Genomic DNA, 12,685 nt, shown 5'->3' with positions numbered 1-12,685 from the left:
GGTGTCCCGGCGCCCCCGGCCGCGGGGCTGGAGCGGCCTGGCTGCTCAGCCCCGCTCTGCCCGGGCCGGGCTGGCCGCGCTGCCCCTCCGTGCCCCGCTGACACCGGCTGACGCGCGGTCACACGCACCCCGCCGCGGGGCCCCCCTGCTCGGCGGGGCGCGGGGGAGGCACCCGGCTCATTTCCCCGGCGAAGGGCTGAGGGCGGGCGGGTGACGCCCCGCGGCAGCAGCTCCTCCCGCCCGCAGCCCCGGGGGCCAGCGCGGCCAGACCCGGGCGAGGGCGCACAGGGAGCCCGGGGCACGTGCTGCGCCGGTGCGTGGCTGCTCACGGCGGCCTGGCCTCCGCCCCGGGCTGCCCGGAGCGAGGGCGGCGACAGCCCGGCCGGAGCGCCCGGCGCCGGGAGCTGCTGCCCGGGCCGCCCTCAGCGCAGCGGCGGCGAGCCCGGCCACGCCCACCCGCGCGCGGAACCCACCCGGCGCTGCCAGCGGCCCCGCCGACGCAAGGAGAGTCCCCATTGGCTACCCGGGCCCAGGAGGCGGGACACCCGCACAGGAACCAATCATCAGGCTCCAGCGCTACTGCGCGGCAGCCATTTTGTTTGTGGGCGCAGCCGCCATCCTTGTTGAGGGCGGCCATTTTGCGGGCCTCTCTCCCTCCCTCCGCAGCCCCGTCACGTCCCCGGGGCTGGGGCCTCCCTGTCCGTGCAGGAACAAGGGAGAAAGGGTTAAAACCTCCGCGAGTCCTTGTGCACACCCCCACCGCCCCAGCCATGGGGGTCCCCACCCGCAGGAGAGCCCGAGGGTCCCACCTGAGCAGGGAGGGGCCCGGGAAAGAGACCAAGGCCATTCATCCACAGTGAGAGGTGTTTGTGCTGGGTTTTGTTTTTTTTTTTTTTCCCCTCTCCTTTTCCTCCTACTTTAAAAAGTGCCGTTGGTAGATACTGACCTTACAAAAGCAAGTTAAAACCGCGGGCCGCGTGGCCGTCCCCCACGCCGGGAGTGACCGCGCAGCCCGGCCCAAGGCCTTCTAGTGTCACACTCGTGCAAGCACAGGGTGACGTCCTTCATGAGTCCCCGAGCACGGGGCTGCGGGGGGACGCGAGTCCAGTGCACGGTGGCGGGGAGACAGGGCAGGGGGCCAACTCCTCGCCAGAGCCCGGCACCCCCACCCCAGCGCCAGCCCCTGCCGGGGGTCCCTCCAGGCTGAGCTCAGCAGCGTGGGCACCGCGGTGGCAGAGGACACCGGCCCCGCTCAGTTGACAGCGCCGCTCTGGCTCCTTCCCTCCACGCTGTCCATCCCGCCATAGCTGGTCTCTGCTCTGCTCAGCCCCCACACGCAGACAGCATCTGTGGGAACGGGAAGGAAGGGATGCATCAGGAGCCATCACAGCTGCTGGGGTGACCCGCCATGTGCCGGCCTGGACCTTCTGGACTCTCCTGCCACTGGCATGAGGGGCCCCAGCACGTCCCCAAGGCAGCACGAGGGGGTCTGTCCTCTCCCCCTAGTCCAAAGCGGGGCAGAGAGGCAGCTGCTGTGCGGGCACTGAGCACTAGTACCTGGGGCCCCAGCTTGGCAAGGGGGCACCCCACCCCAACCCCTGCCTGCACATGTGGCTACTGGCACGTGGAGCAGCCCTTGCCACCCCTCAGTGAGCCACGGGGTGCCAGGGCAGGGCTGGATCCTGCGCTCCAGGAGGGCTCAGGCAGGCGCAGCCCGGGAGCAGCAGAGCGGGATGGTGGCCCTGCCCCGTGTGCCGCCACGAGGGTCCCCCCACAGGCAGCGTCACGAGTGTCCCCACTGCCAGCCCTGCCGCAGCACGGGGCTCCTGCAGCTGGGGCCATCTGGAAAGACACTTTGACTTCAGCCCAGACTGGCACAGGACACGGGGCTCCCAGCGCCCCAAGCCACATGCCTGACCCCCACGGTGCCCCCAGTCCCACTCACGGTAGCGGATACGGATGGGCCAGACCATGATGCAGCACAGAGAGGCGATGGCAGCAATGGCAATGCCTCCAGTGACCAACACCATCACCCAGTGGTAGAAGCTGACGCATTCAGGGCAGCAGAGCTCAGTCCTGCAGGGAGAGGGCAGGGACGTGGCTTGGTGGCCAGCACCAGCGCCCAGCCCAGCGTTACCCAAGTGCCCTGGGGCTGCTGAGAGTGGATCTACGTCCTTGGTGTCAGGACCATTTCACACTGGGAAGCAAGGGAAAGCTCCAGGACAAGGAGGCAGGGCAGCACCCTGGACATCGGGATCCCCAGCCCCTTTGTGCATCCCAGAGATGGAGCTCTCCTCTAGAGCCAGAAGTTGAGGAAATACTTAAGACAAATCACAGCTGGTTTCCACCCACATCTCCAGCTCTGAACCAGGGATATTTGCTGCTTGTCCCCCAGGTGATGTGGCTGGAGCTGCTGCTGGGCAGGTTCCCACCCCACAGGGACGCTTACGGGCAGGGGTGCAGGTTCTGGATTGCCATCACAGCCAGCCCGTTGGCCATCTTGTCCGTGAAGCTCATGGCGCCATAGACAAATGCACCGCTGTGCTGCAAGGGGAGAGGGAAGCTCATCGGCCGCTGTGCAGAGGTCAGCCCTGCCAACAACCCGGCGGGTGCCGGCAGCGAGAGCCTTGTGCCCTCTCATGGGCAGAGCCCAGATTACAGCAGGGCCTGGGCCCCAGAACAGGGCTGCCTGCGCTCCCACAGCACAGCCCCCTCGCAGGGGTCCCTGACCCCCATCCCATGCCAGCGACCACCCCGCCGGCCGGGAGGAGCAGACGTACGGTGTTGGTGCCGATGAGGTCTGCTGTCATGGAGAGGGAGGTGACCAGGATGGTGGCGGAGCCAGCCCCAAGCAGCGCAGCCGCCCCGTAGATCTCGGCTCCCATCTCCTTGGTCAGGGCCACCCAGGAGGCGAAGGCCAAGATCACTGCGATGCCCACAAAGTAGGTCAGCTGCTCCAGCGTGGGGACAGGCAGATGGAGAAGGGACAACTCAGATGCCGGCCTGGCTGCCACCCAGCGAGGCAGGCGTGAGTGGGGAGGGCAGGGGGGCGGCTGCTGCCTCGGCCTGGTGGAGGACAGTCCTGGCTCCCTCCCAGCTGGTTTTAAACAAGGAGCCCCCATACAGCGAGGGACTTGCAGTGGTCCAGGCTGTTTTACAGCCTTGGCCCCAGCCTCAGAGCTGGGTCCCCAGCAGAGCCGCAGGCAGGTGCCTGCACAGGGACACCCGGCTGGTGGGAGAGGTGGGGGTTTGCTGGGGAACAGTACTTGCTGCAGGGAGGGGGATGCACTGGACAGGCAGCCCCCTCCTCCTGGCACTGCAGACCCCCCCGCCTGCCCAGGGTGGCCCAGCCAAACCCTCCCTCTGCCTCTCACGGGCACCACGGGGCCTCCCTGCTGGGTCAGGGCTGCACAGGACAGCCTGATGCTGGCCCAGCATCGCTTCCCTCAAGCTCAGGGATGTGCAGGACAGGCCCATCCCCCTCGCCCTGCCCACCATCCGCACTGTCCCAGCGGGACCCATGCTGCTGCAGGGGCTCATCTGCAGAGGATGCCCAAGGGGTCCCTGCTCTCCAGCCACGCTTGGGTGTGCTGAGTGTTCTGCTCACTGTGCAGTCAGGATCTGGCCCCTGGGCCTCGTCTTGAGTCTAACTCAATCCCCACCAGGCCCCCAGGACTCACATTTCGACCTATCCATTTATTCACAGGCTTCATGAGGAAGGAGGAGAGGAAGCCACTAATGTACATCACCAGGGGGACGGTGGCAATATATTTCTGCAAGAGACAAGGACAGGGAGAAGATGAGCTCTGGACCACCGGCACAGGACCACTGCCCATGTGACCTTGACAGGCGGGCAGGGACCTGCTCAGCGCCCACCTTGTGCAGCATCAGCGAGTTGGTCAGATACATGGCGATGTAGGTCTGGGACAGGTTGACAATGAGCCGGGTCAACATGTAGAGCACTGCGACCTGTGAGGGGACAGAGATGGGGCAGCACTGCTCAACCCCTGCACACTAGAGGTCGGGAGGGCTGGCACCTTCCATGCCCAACCCTGCCATGGCACAGATGCCCACTGAGAAGGGGACAGCCCCTTGCTGTGGTGAGTGCCCAGTACAGCCCATCCTCACCTGCACCAGGGCCCCGTCCTGCTGCCCGAGGATGCCCACAGCACCCGGGCAGGGTGGCAGCCCAGGACAGGTACTGCCAGTCCTGCCCGCAGCGGTACCTGGTAGAAGGCAGGCTCCAGCAGCCAGTCCTTCCAGATCAGCAGCGGCTGCGGGAGGTTCGTAGGCTCCTTCTGCAGCAGGGACATGCTCTCCTCCGGCTGGGGCAGCAAGGCCGGCAGGTACGGCTTCTCTTTGGTGCCCAGGTGGAAGATGAGGGAGAACACGGCCCCCAGTCCCACCACGATGAGGGACAGGTTCTGGGTGAGGCAGAGGGGGTGAGCACAGCAGGGGCCCTTTGCTTGCCCATCATCCACTCCCCAGCAGTCTTCTGGATAAAGATGGGTCCCCAAAAAACCAGGGACAGCTCAGTGTAGCCCCTGCCCAGTGTGAGAGGTGAGGTTTCAGGGCACTGCTATTTTGCTGCCTCTGGTACCTCCACAGTTGAGCCACGTCCCACCTGGAGAAGAGAAGATCCCAGGGACTGAGTCCTGCCACTTACCCGAAATATAGGGACATCCTGGATGCCTAAGTGCTCTGTGCGGTCAGGCTGGTCCACCTGGAAGTTCAGCAGAAGCCAGGCGAGGCCGTACACAGTGATATTGGCCATGACAGTGAAGGCATATCTGGGGGAGAGAGCACCGCAGGCTGATGCAGCAGGACGAGCACAGCTCCAGGCATGGCGAGGACACCTTGACCCAAGGCTGCCCTCCAAGCCAGGCACGCTACAGCCAGCTTTGTACCCCCGTGTCATTGCTGAGGCAACACCTCCAAGAGCACGCAGCATCTGGCCAGGCATCAGCCTTACCGGTGCACCTCCCTGCATGCCTGGTCCAAGCCTCAGGGCACGACTGGGAGGAAAACCAAGATCCCTCTGTGTCAGCCTGTCCACCTCCTCCAGCCCCAGCTCACCTCTGCCCCAAGGATGTCCCGATCTGCCCAACCCGCTGCCCCCAGAGCCAGAGCCCTTGGCCCCAGCGTCGCCCCAGCCCTGCCCCATCCTGCTGCCGTCCCCGCTCGCCCGCCGGGGGGAACTTCCCGCACCAGGGCAGATCACCAGGCCCTGCTCCCTCTGATAAACACCCCTTCCCGCAGCCTGATTCTGCCAGATAAGCAGCACTGAGCCGGGCTCCGTGCTCAGAGCTGTGAGCGCTGCCTGGCCTGGTCCCAGGGCCACCCCACCTACGGGACAGCCCACTCGGGGCTGTGCCCTGCGATCCCCAGGGGCACCCGGCAAGTCTGGTCCTCCCCTGTCAGCATCACCCTCCAGTCCCAAAGGAAAAATGCCCCCAGCTCAGGGAAGTGTCCCATAGGCTGTGTCACCAACATCCCTGGCATCAGGACATTCCTTCCCAGCACCAAAGGTTTGGGTCACCAACCCAGAACACCAGTGCCGCTTGGACACATCCTGCAGGACGCCCACCCAGCCCAGTCCTGCTCCTGCTGTACTGAGGGTTCAAGTGTGCCACAGCAGCCAGGGGACATCAGAGCCGTGGCACCCAGGGGACCTCTCGTCACACAAGCAATGGGACCTGGCACAGGCAGGGGTCAGGGGACACCTCGGTTTGGCCGTGCTCACCTGAAAGCTGTGAGCTCCACCTTCTCATGGTCACCTGTCACCAGCTCGGGGATGAGGGACAGGTGGGAGATCTGTGTGGCTGCCCAGCCGAATTGAAAGATGATGATGAAAGGGAGGTAGTAGATGAAGGCTGCCCACTGCGGCGTGCTGTCCGTGCAACCCAGGCAGGGGTTGAAGATGAAGGGGAAGGACAAGAGGACGCAGGTGGTTCCTGAGAAGGGAGCGGAGCAGTGAGAAACTGCAAGCCCTGTTTCCCTGGAACCCCAATGGCCCCAGCCAGCTCAGCCAGATGGACAGACACAGCCAGCTCTCTGCTAGGACAGGGCTGGGGAGGGAGGTGGGCCCCTTCCCCCAGCCACGTGAGACACATGGAGCCCCAGACCCCCTCTCACCCCACCCTGCACAGGGTGATATCCTTCCCTCTTGCACTCAATGGTGAGACAGACAGACAGACGCTTATCAGCAGACTTTTCCCCCGTCAAGTTCCCCTAAAAAGGACAGCATCATCTTACACCCGCTCTGTCCTTGAAACGTCAGAGGACAGATCCTTACGCCGTCACGACACGCAGCCACCAAGGGCTTCTCTCCCTGTCTCCAGTGGGCAGATAACCAGTCCCAAGGTTATCTTACCACTGTCCTGCCACCCGCCCAAGGGCTCCGGGCTGTTCTGTGGGCGCAGGGCCAGCCCATCTGACCCCTTGTCCCCGCTGCCCTGGGGCTGGCAGAGGCAGCCCCGCTCCCTCCACGCTTGCAGAAGCCACCCACGGAGCGGTGGCCAGTGCGATGGGGAGGGGCAGGAGCAGATCTGTCCCCCACGCCAGGCTCTGGGCCATGGGAAGGTCCCAGCTGAGTCAGAGCCAGGCTCCTCCCTTTGCCGCAGCGTGACGGCGTGGGGACGCCTGCGTGGAGCAGGCAGGGACAGGCTGGCTTCTCCCTCCCCGTTCACAAGGTTACGGAGCAAAGCTGCTGAGATGCTCCACTGCTCCAGGGGCCCAGACACTGACGCAGAGGGTCACACGCCCTGTCCCGCGTGTCCTCAGCTTCACCGGGGAACCTAAGGGGAACCTGCAGCTGCTTTGCCTGGTCCCCAAGGTCCTCTCTCCAGGGGACTTTGCGAGATCATCCTGCTCTCACCCCTGAACGGCAATACCTCCTCCTCATCCTCCTCCATTCCACATGGCACAGGCACCCCGGCTGCCGCAGGGCGGGGGCAAAGCGGTTCTCCCTGCGCCGAGGGTGGGCAGCGACAGTCCCAGCCTGGCGTGGATCCATCCTGAGCAAGGACACTTGCAGGGTGCTGGGAGCTGCCCTGCACTGGCTCACAGCCGGCTCTGGTGCTCCAGGAGCTCCCCGAAGGACAGGGGACGCGGGTGCACTGCCGTGTCTCTGCCCCAGACAAGTCACCAGGACAGGGAGGGTCCAAGAAGGTTCACACCAGACCAGACCTCCTTTGATCCCTGTTACAGGGCTGTTGGTTTTAACTGAGCCCGGTCTGGAGGACTGGGGAGGCTCTGCCCCCTCCCCAGTCCCAGGACCCCGCAGGGTCGGGCTCTGCCGTCCCCTAAGGGCTGCGAGGGACCCGCCTGTGTCCCCAGGGGAGCGCTGGGGCAGGAGCTGCGGGCCCCAGGCTGCTGCAGCTTCCACGATACAGGCAGGAGACTCCGGTCACCCCCTCCTCACGGCCCCTGGGGACAGGCAGTGTCGCCATGGGGGCCACCCCACCGGAGCCCTGCTCCTCTGGCATGGGGCTGCGAGCTGCATCCCGACACCTGCACATCCCCGTTCTGCCCAAACGAATGTGGCTTCACTGTGAGCGAGAGGGACGCTGGGGACGCCCCACTCTCCCAAGCGGTTCTGTGGGAGCCCCACCAAGACCACCCTGCGGCACCCCCGGGCCGGGCGGGCAGCAGAGGGCTGGGCTCTCATCTCCTGGCCCTGCGGGCAGGATCACAGGATTCCAAGCTGCGTGGCACAAGTGCCCCGGGCAGGGAGTTTGGGACAGCGCTGCCAGACTGGCTCAGACAGGCAAGGAGCTGCTCACCCTTCCCAGCCCATTGCGGTAGGAAGCTGCTCCCAGAAAGAGCCGGCGAGCAGGCAGGGTCAACCCAGGGCTCCCGGCACCAGCAGCCCAGCACCGTGGTGGGGAGATGCCATTGATAACAACTCGTGGTATCTTTCCCCACCCACCCCGACACTGCGGTTTCACAACATTTCCTCTGATCTGAGCACAAGTTGCCACCAGATGAGCTGCCCCGCTCTCACACGAAACATCTTGCCATAGCGTGACCAAGTGTGCCGAGAGCAGTACCGGCACAACTGGTTCCAACGGGTCTGCCGGCCCCGCTGCAGTCAGCTGAGGGAGGCAGCGTGGGAAGCCCCCACCTTCTAAAAACAACCCACACTCCAGCCAGGGACACGCAGCCTCCAGCCCCCCGCGCTGCTGCAGCAGGCAGGGCCGGGCAGGGTGCTCTGCTCCCCGCAGCCGCAGCCCCTGTGCAAGTTGTGATTCAGGACTTCCCCTTCGGTGCACGCTCGGCAGCACCCAGCTGGAGCTCCAGACACTTCCCTAAATCTAGGGCGCAGATCTAGTGGACACCATGGCAGGGGGTAAAGCTTCCCCAGCCCAGCACCCTCCCTGACTTGCCAAGGAGAAGTCCAGGGAGACCAGCCACCTTATCAGGCTGTCATTGGGTTGCATGAAGTGGTTGGCCGAGATAAATTTGGGATCAAGATAAGAGCACCCACACTGCAACTGTCCTCTCTGCACGAGTCAACGCCAGGTGGGCTGACACCATGCCGTTACAGGGAGGAAGTACTGAGGGTCTTTATCTCTAGCTGTCGATACACATTTCTTTATACCAACTGCCCCATTCCCCATCGCCAGCTCAGCAGGGCCAGGGAAGGCTCCTCTGCCAGTTTTGGCACCAAGGACCCTTTTCCAGGTCACACTCTCCCCTCGGAGAGGAACCCCAACACAGGAGTCTCCACCAGCCCCTGCACTTCATTGCATTTTTTGACCCCAGGGCACAATGCAAGACCAGTGTCTCTTAATCATTTACACCAAGCTGGTGCCTCCTCCTCATGCCCACAGGGCCCTTACTCACCAGGCACCGTGGCTTCCCCTGCGCGGCCGGGCAGCGCTGCCTGCAGACGCAGCCCCAGTACAGACAAGGGCTCCACGCCCCAGGGTGACCCCTGGGGACAACCAAGAACTGCTTGGCCACAGGCAAGTCCCTCGCAAACCCCCAGGCTCCCAGGAAAAAGTCCAGATTTTACTGTGAGTCTCATTTCTGCGGTAGCATCGACCAGCTAAGCACACAGCTCCCACCCCAACTTGGTGGCACCCCCATGCAGGGGGACACGAGGACACCCTGCAGCCCCAGCCACCACACAGGTACGGCCCGCGGGACAGCAGGAGCCCCAGGCTGCGAGAGCCCAGGCAGCACCCGCCACTGCGGGACGGGCCACCGGGATCGGGACAGTGCCCAGGCAGGATGGGGACACCGTGGTGCCCCTTCCACATCAGGGTTCAGCCTGGGGGATGCTGGAGCACCCCAGTGTCAACACACAGGGGGCACCCCAGAAAAGCACCTCCCACTCTGCCCCTCTCCATGCAGGGCAGCCCAGGCCCATCTCCCCCAGCCCTGCAACTGCCTGGGCTGGTTCACTCTCCACACAGGGTACCCAGAAGAGCTCCCCGGGGCGGCCTCCCTTCCACCCCAGGGCACCCAATTCTGCTGGCCCCTGGGGCTGCCCATCTCCATCTGGGGGGGATCCAGTCCCCACCTCATGCCGCAGGGGCTGTTTCCCCCCCTCAGACAGGGGTCTCCAGGAAGGCTTCCTTAGGGCTGATCCTGCACCCCACAGACTCCCCCAGGGCCGCCCATCTCTGCATGCAGAACACCCCAGTTCCCCCCCCTACCCAGAGCATCCCTAGGGCTGAACCCCAGCTCAGAAAGGTGCCCTGAGCCTGGCCCCTCTCACTCAGAGCACCCCAGAAGGGCACCCTTGGCCCCATGCCCTGCAGGGCACTCCAGAAAGACACTTTGGGACTCAATCTGCACTCCAGAAAGTCTCCCCTGGGGCTACTCATCTCCACCCAGGGCCCCTTGGATGGGTGCCCGTGGTTCCCCCACGCAGGTCAGCCTGGAAAGTTGTCCCTGGGGCCATCTCCACCCAGAGCATCCCAGAAAGGCCTGGCCAGGGCTGACCGTGCACCCCAGAAAGGCTCCCCCAGGACCACCCATCTCTCCACACAGCGCAGCCCAGTTCTCCCCCCATCCAGGGCATCTCAAGGCTGCACCCCAGCTCAGAAAGGTGCCCTGAGCCTGACCCCCCTCACCCAGTGCACCCCAGAAAGGCACCTCCAGGGCTGACCCTGTACCCCAGAAAGTCTCCCCTGGAGCCACCCTTCTCCACCCAGGGCACCTCCGAAAGGCTCCCCCAGCACCAGCGGAGCACCCCAGCAGAGCCCCCCGCACCCACCGGCCAGGTGCCAGGATTTCCTCCGCCCGTAGCGGCCGCAGCCGGTGGAGCGGTCGGTCTCGTAGCCGAGCAACGGCGTGCAGAGCCCGTCGGCCACCTGCCCCGCCAGCAGCAGGCCGCCGGCCAGCCGGTGCCCGTAGCCCAGCACGGCGTGCAGGTAGAGCAGCAGGTACGTGAACCACAGCGAGGCGCACAGGTCGTTCAGGAAGTGCCCGACCGCGAAGCTCAGCCTTCCCCGCAGCCGCAGCGCCGCGCCACCGGCCGCCGCTCCCGCCGCGGGCTCCGCCATGCCGGCCCGCACTCCCGGCACCGGCGGCTCGGGGCGGGGCCGCGGCGCTGCCCGGCCCCACCAGCCCCGTGCGGCCCCTCGGCCGGCTCTGCCCCCCCCGTCCCCGCCCCCCTGCCTCGGGGATGATGCTCCGAGCGCTGCCCGCGAAGGCTCCTCAGCGCCGAGCCCGGAGCGGGGGGCGCTGGGAGGTGTCGGGGTGTGGGAGTCCTGGCGCTGGGCACTGGAACCGGGCGGGGGGTACTGGGGGCGCTGGGGCGACTACTGGGGTCACGGGGAACTGCTGCTTGGTTGGGTACTAAGGTCACTGGGGCCAGTATGGAATCATAGAATCATTTCAGTTGGGAGAGACAGGATCATCGAGTCCAACTCCAGCACTAACCCGTGTCCCTGAGAACCTTGTCTAAATGCCTTTTAAACTCCTCCAGGGTGGTGACTCCAGCACTGCCCTGGGCAGCCTGTTCCAATGCCCCACAGCCCTTTGGGGAAGAAATTGTTCCCCAGATCCAACCTCAACCTCCCCTGGTGCAACCTGAGGCCGTTTCCTCTGGTCCTGGCGCTTGTTCCTGGGGAGCAGAGCCCGACCCCCCCTGGCTCCAAGCTCCTTTCAGGCAGGTCAGAGATCAGAAGGTCTCCCCTCAGCTCCTGTTCTCCAGCTGAACCCCCAGCTCCCTCAGCCGCTCCCATCACACTTGTGCTCCAGCCCCTCACCAGCTCAGTTCCCTCCTCTTCACTTTTTCTAGTCCCTCAATGTCCTTCTTATGATCCTGAACACAGGATTCAAGATTTGGCCTCACCAGCACCCAGTACAGTGGCACGATCTCTCCTCTAGTCCTGCTGGCCACACTATTCCTGATACAAGCCAGGATGCCGTTGGCCTTTTTGGCCACCTGGGCACATGCTGGCTCGTGTTCAGCCGCTGACAATCAACACCCCCAGATCCTTTTCCGCTGGGCAACTTTCCAGCCATTAGTGGGGGTACCGGCCTAACTGGAACCTCCTGTTGTGTAGGTGCTGGAGTGACTGGGACTAGGACCATTATGGGCAGTACTGGGATCACTGGCAACAGCATGGGGGTACTGGGGTGACTGGGACCTCTTCTTGAGTAGGTACTGGGGTGACTTGGACCAGTATGGGTACCAGTGGGGTCACTGGGACTTTGGGGTGACAAGGTCCTGCACCTGGGTCAGGGTAACCCCCAGTATCAATCCAGGCTGGGGATGGAGGGATGGAGAGCAGCCCTGCAGAAAATGACTTGGGGGTGCTGGTGGGTGAGAGATCAGCCGTGAGCCGCCATGTGCCCTTGCAGCCCAGCAGCCAATGGTGCCCTGGGCTGCATCCCCAGCCCCGTGGGCAGCAGGTTTGGGGGGATCCTGCCCCTCTGCCCCACTCTGGTGAGACCCCCCTGTGGCGCTGGTCCAGCTCTGGGTCCTCAGCACAGGACACACATGGACCTGCTGGAGAGGGGCCAGAGGAGCCCCAGAAATGATCCGAGGCTGGACCAGCTCTGCTGGGAGGACAGGCTGAGAGAGCTGGGGGGTTCAGCTGGAGAAGAGAAGCTCCGAGGAGACCTAATTGTGGCCTTTCCAGACTTGGAAGGGACCCATAAGAAAGGAATTGTTGCCCGAGGGTGGTGAGAGCCTGGCCCAGGTTGGCCAGAGAGGTGGTGGCTGAACCATCCCTGGAGACATCCCAGGCCAGGCTGGACGGGGCTCTGAGCAACCTGAGCTGGTGCAGATGTCCCTGCTCATGGCAGGGGGGGCACTGGGGGAGCTGGGAAGGTCCTTCAACACAAAGCATCTGTGATTCTATGGGTTTATGATTTTACTGGCATCATGGGGACTCCCCACTTGGGTGCATGCTGGGGTCAATGGGAGCAGCATGGGGTACTGGGGTGACTGGGACCTCCCCATGTGTAGGTAATGGGGTGACTGGGACCAGTATGGGCAATACTGGGGTGACCGGGAGCAGTGTGGTGGTATTGGGGTGATTGGGACCTCCTCCTGAGTAGGTACTGCGTGACTGGCACCAGCATGAGTAGCACTGGGGTCACTGGGACTCCGGGCTGAGTACTTGTATCACAGAGACTCCCAGTTGGGTGTTTCGTGGAGGCACGTGGGGTACTGGGGTTGCTGGGAGCGGTGCGTGAGGGTAACTGGAATCACTGGGAC

The 12,685-nt window shown here is 64.4% G+C and overlaps 1 protein-coding gene across 1 annotated transcript; it reads right to left on the bottom strand.

The window, feature by feature from the left end:
* Positions 1 to 901: 901 nt before the first annotated feature.
* MFSD12 (major facilitator superfamily domain containing 12) lies at positions 902 to 10,526 on the bottom strand. Its single transcript, XM_065652614.1, has 10 exons — positions 10,229 to 10,526; positions 5,744 to 5,954; positions 4,667 to 4,790; positions 4,227 to 4,424; positions 3,877 to 3,969; positions 3,681 to 3,773; positions 2,781 to 2,951; positions 2,450 to 2,544; positions 1,946 to 2,076; positions 902 to 1,347 (listed from the first exon to the last, which is right to left on the bottom strand). Exons 1-10 carry the CDS (start codon positions 10,515 to 10,517, stop codon positions 1,253 to 1,255), a joined length of 1,500 nt encoding a protein of 499 aa, XP_065508686.1. The 5' UTR covers positions 10,518 to 10,526; the 3' UTR covers positions 902 to 1,252.
* Positions 10,527 to 12,685: the final 2,159 nt, after the last annotated feature.

The sequence above is a fragment of the Caloenas nicobarica genome, chromosome 27 (assembly GCF_036013445.1).
Source record: "Caloenas nicobarica isolate bCalNic1 chromosome 27, bCalNic1.hap1, whole genome shotgun sequence".
NCBI lineage: Eukaryota > Metazoa > Chordata > Aves > Columbiformes > Columbidae > Caloenas > Caloenas nicobarica.
This window is presented reverse-complemented; position numbering and strand designations above follow the sequence as displayed.

Excerpts from the sequence above, each read along its gene's own strand:
- MFSD12 (XM_065652614.1), bottom strand. The coding sequence starts at position 10,517 with ATGGCGGAGCCCGCGGCGGGAGCGGCGGCCGGTGGCGCGGCGCTGCGG. Across the intron at positions 4,425-4,666 it reads AGGATGTCCCTATATTTCGG|AACCTGTCCCTCATCGTGGT; the intron begins GTAAGTGGCAGG and ends TGCCTCACCCAG. Across the intron at positions 1,348-1,945 it reads GCCCATCCGTATCCGCTACC|ATGCTGTCTGCGTGTGGGGG; the intron begins GTGAGTGGGACT and ends CCGTTCCCACAG.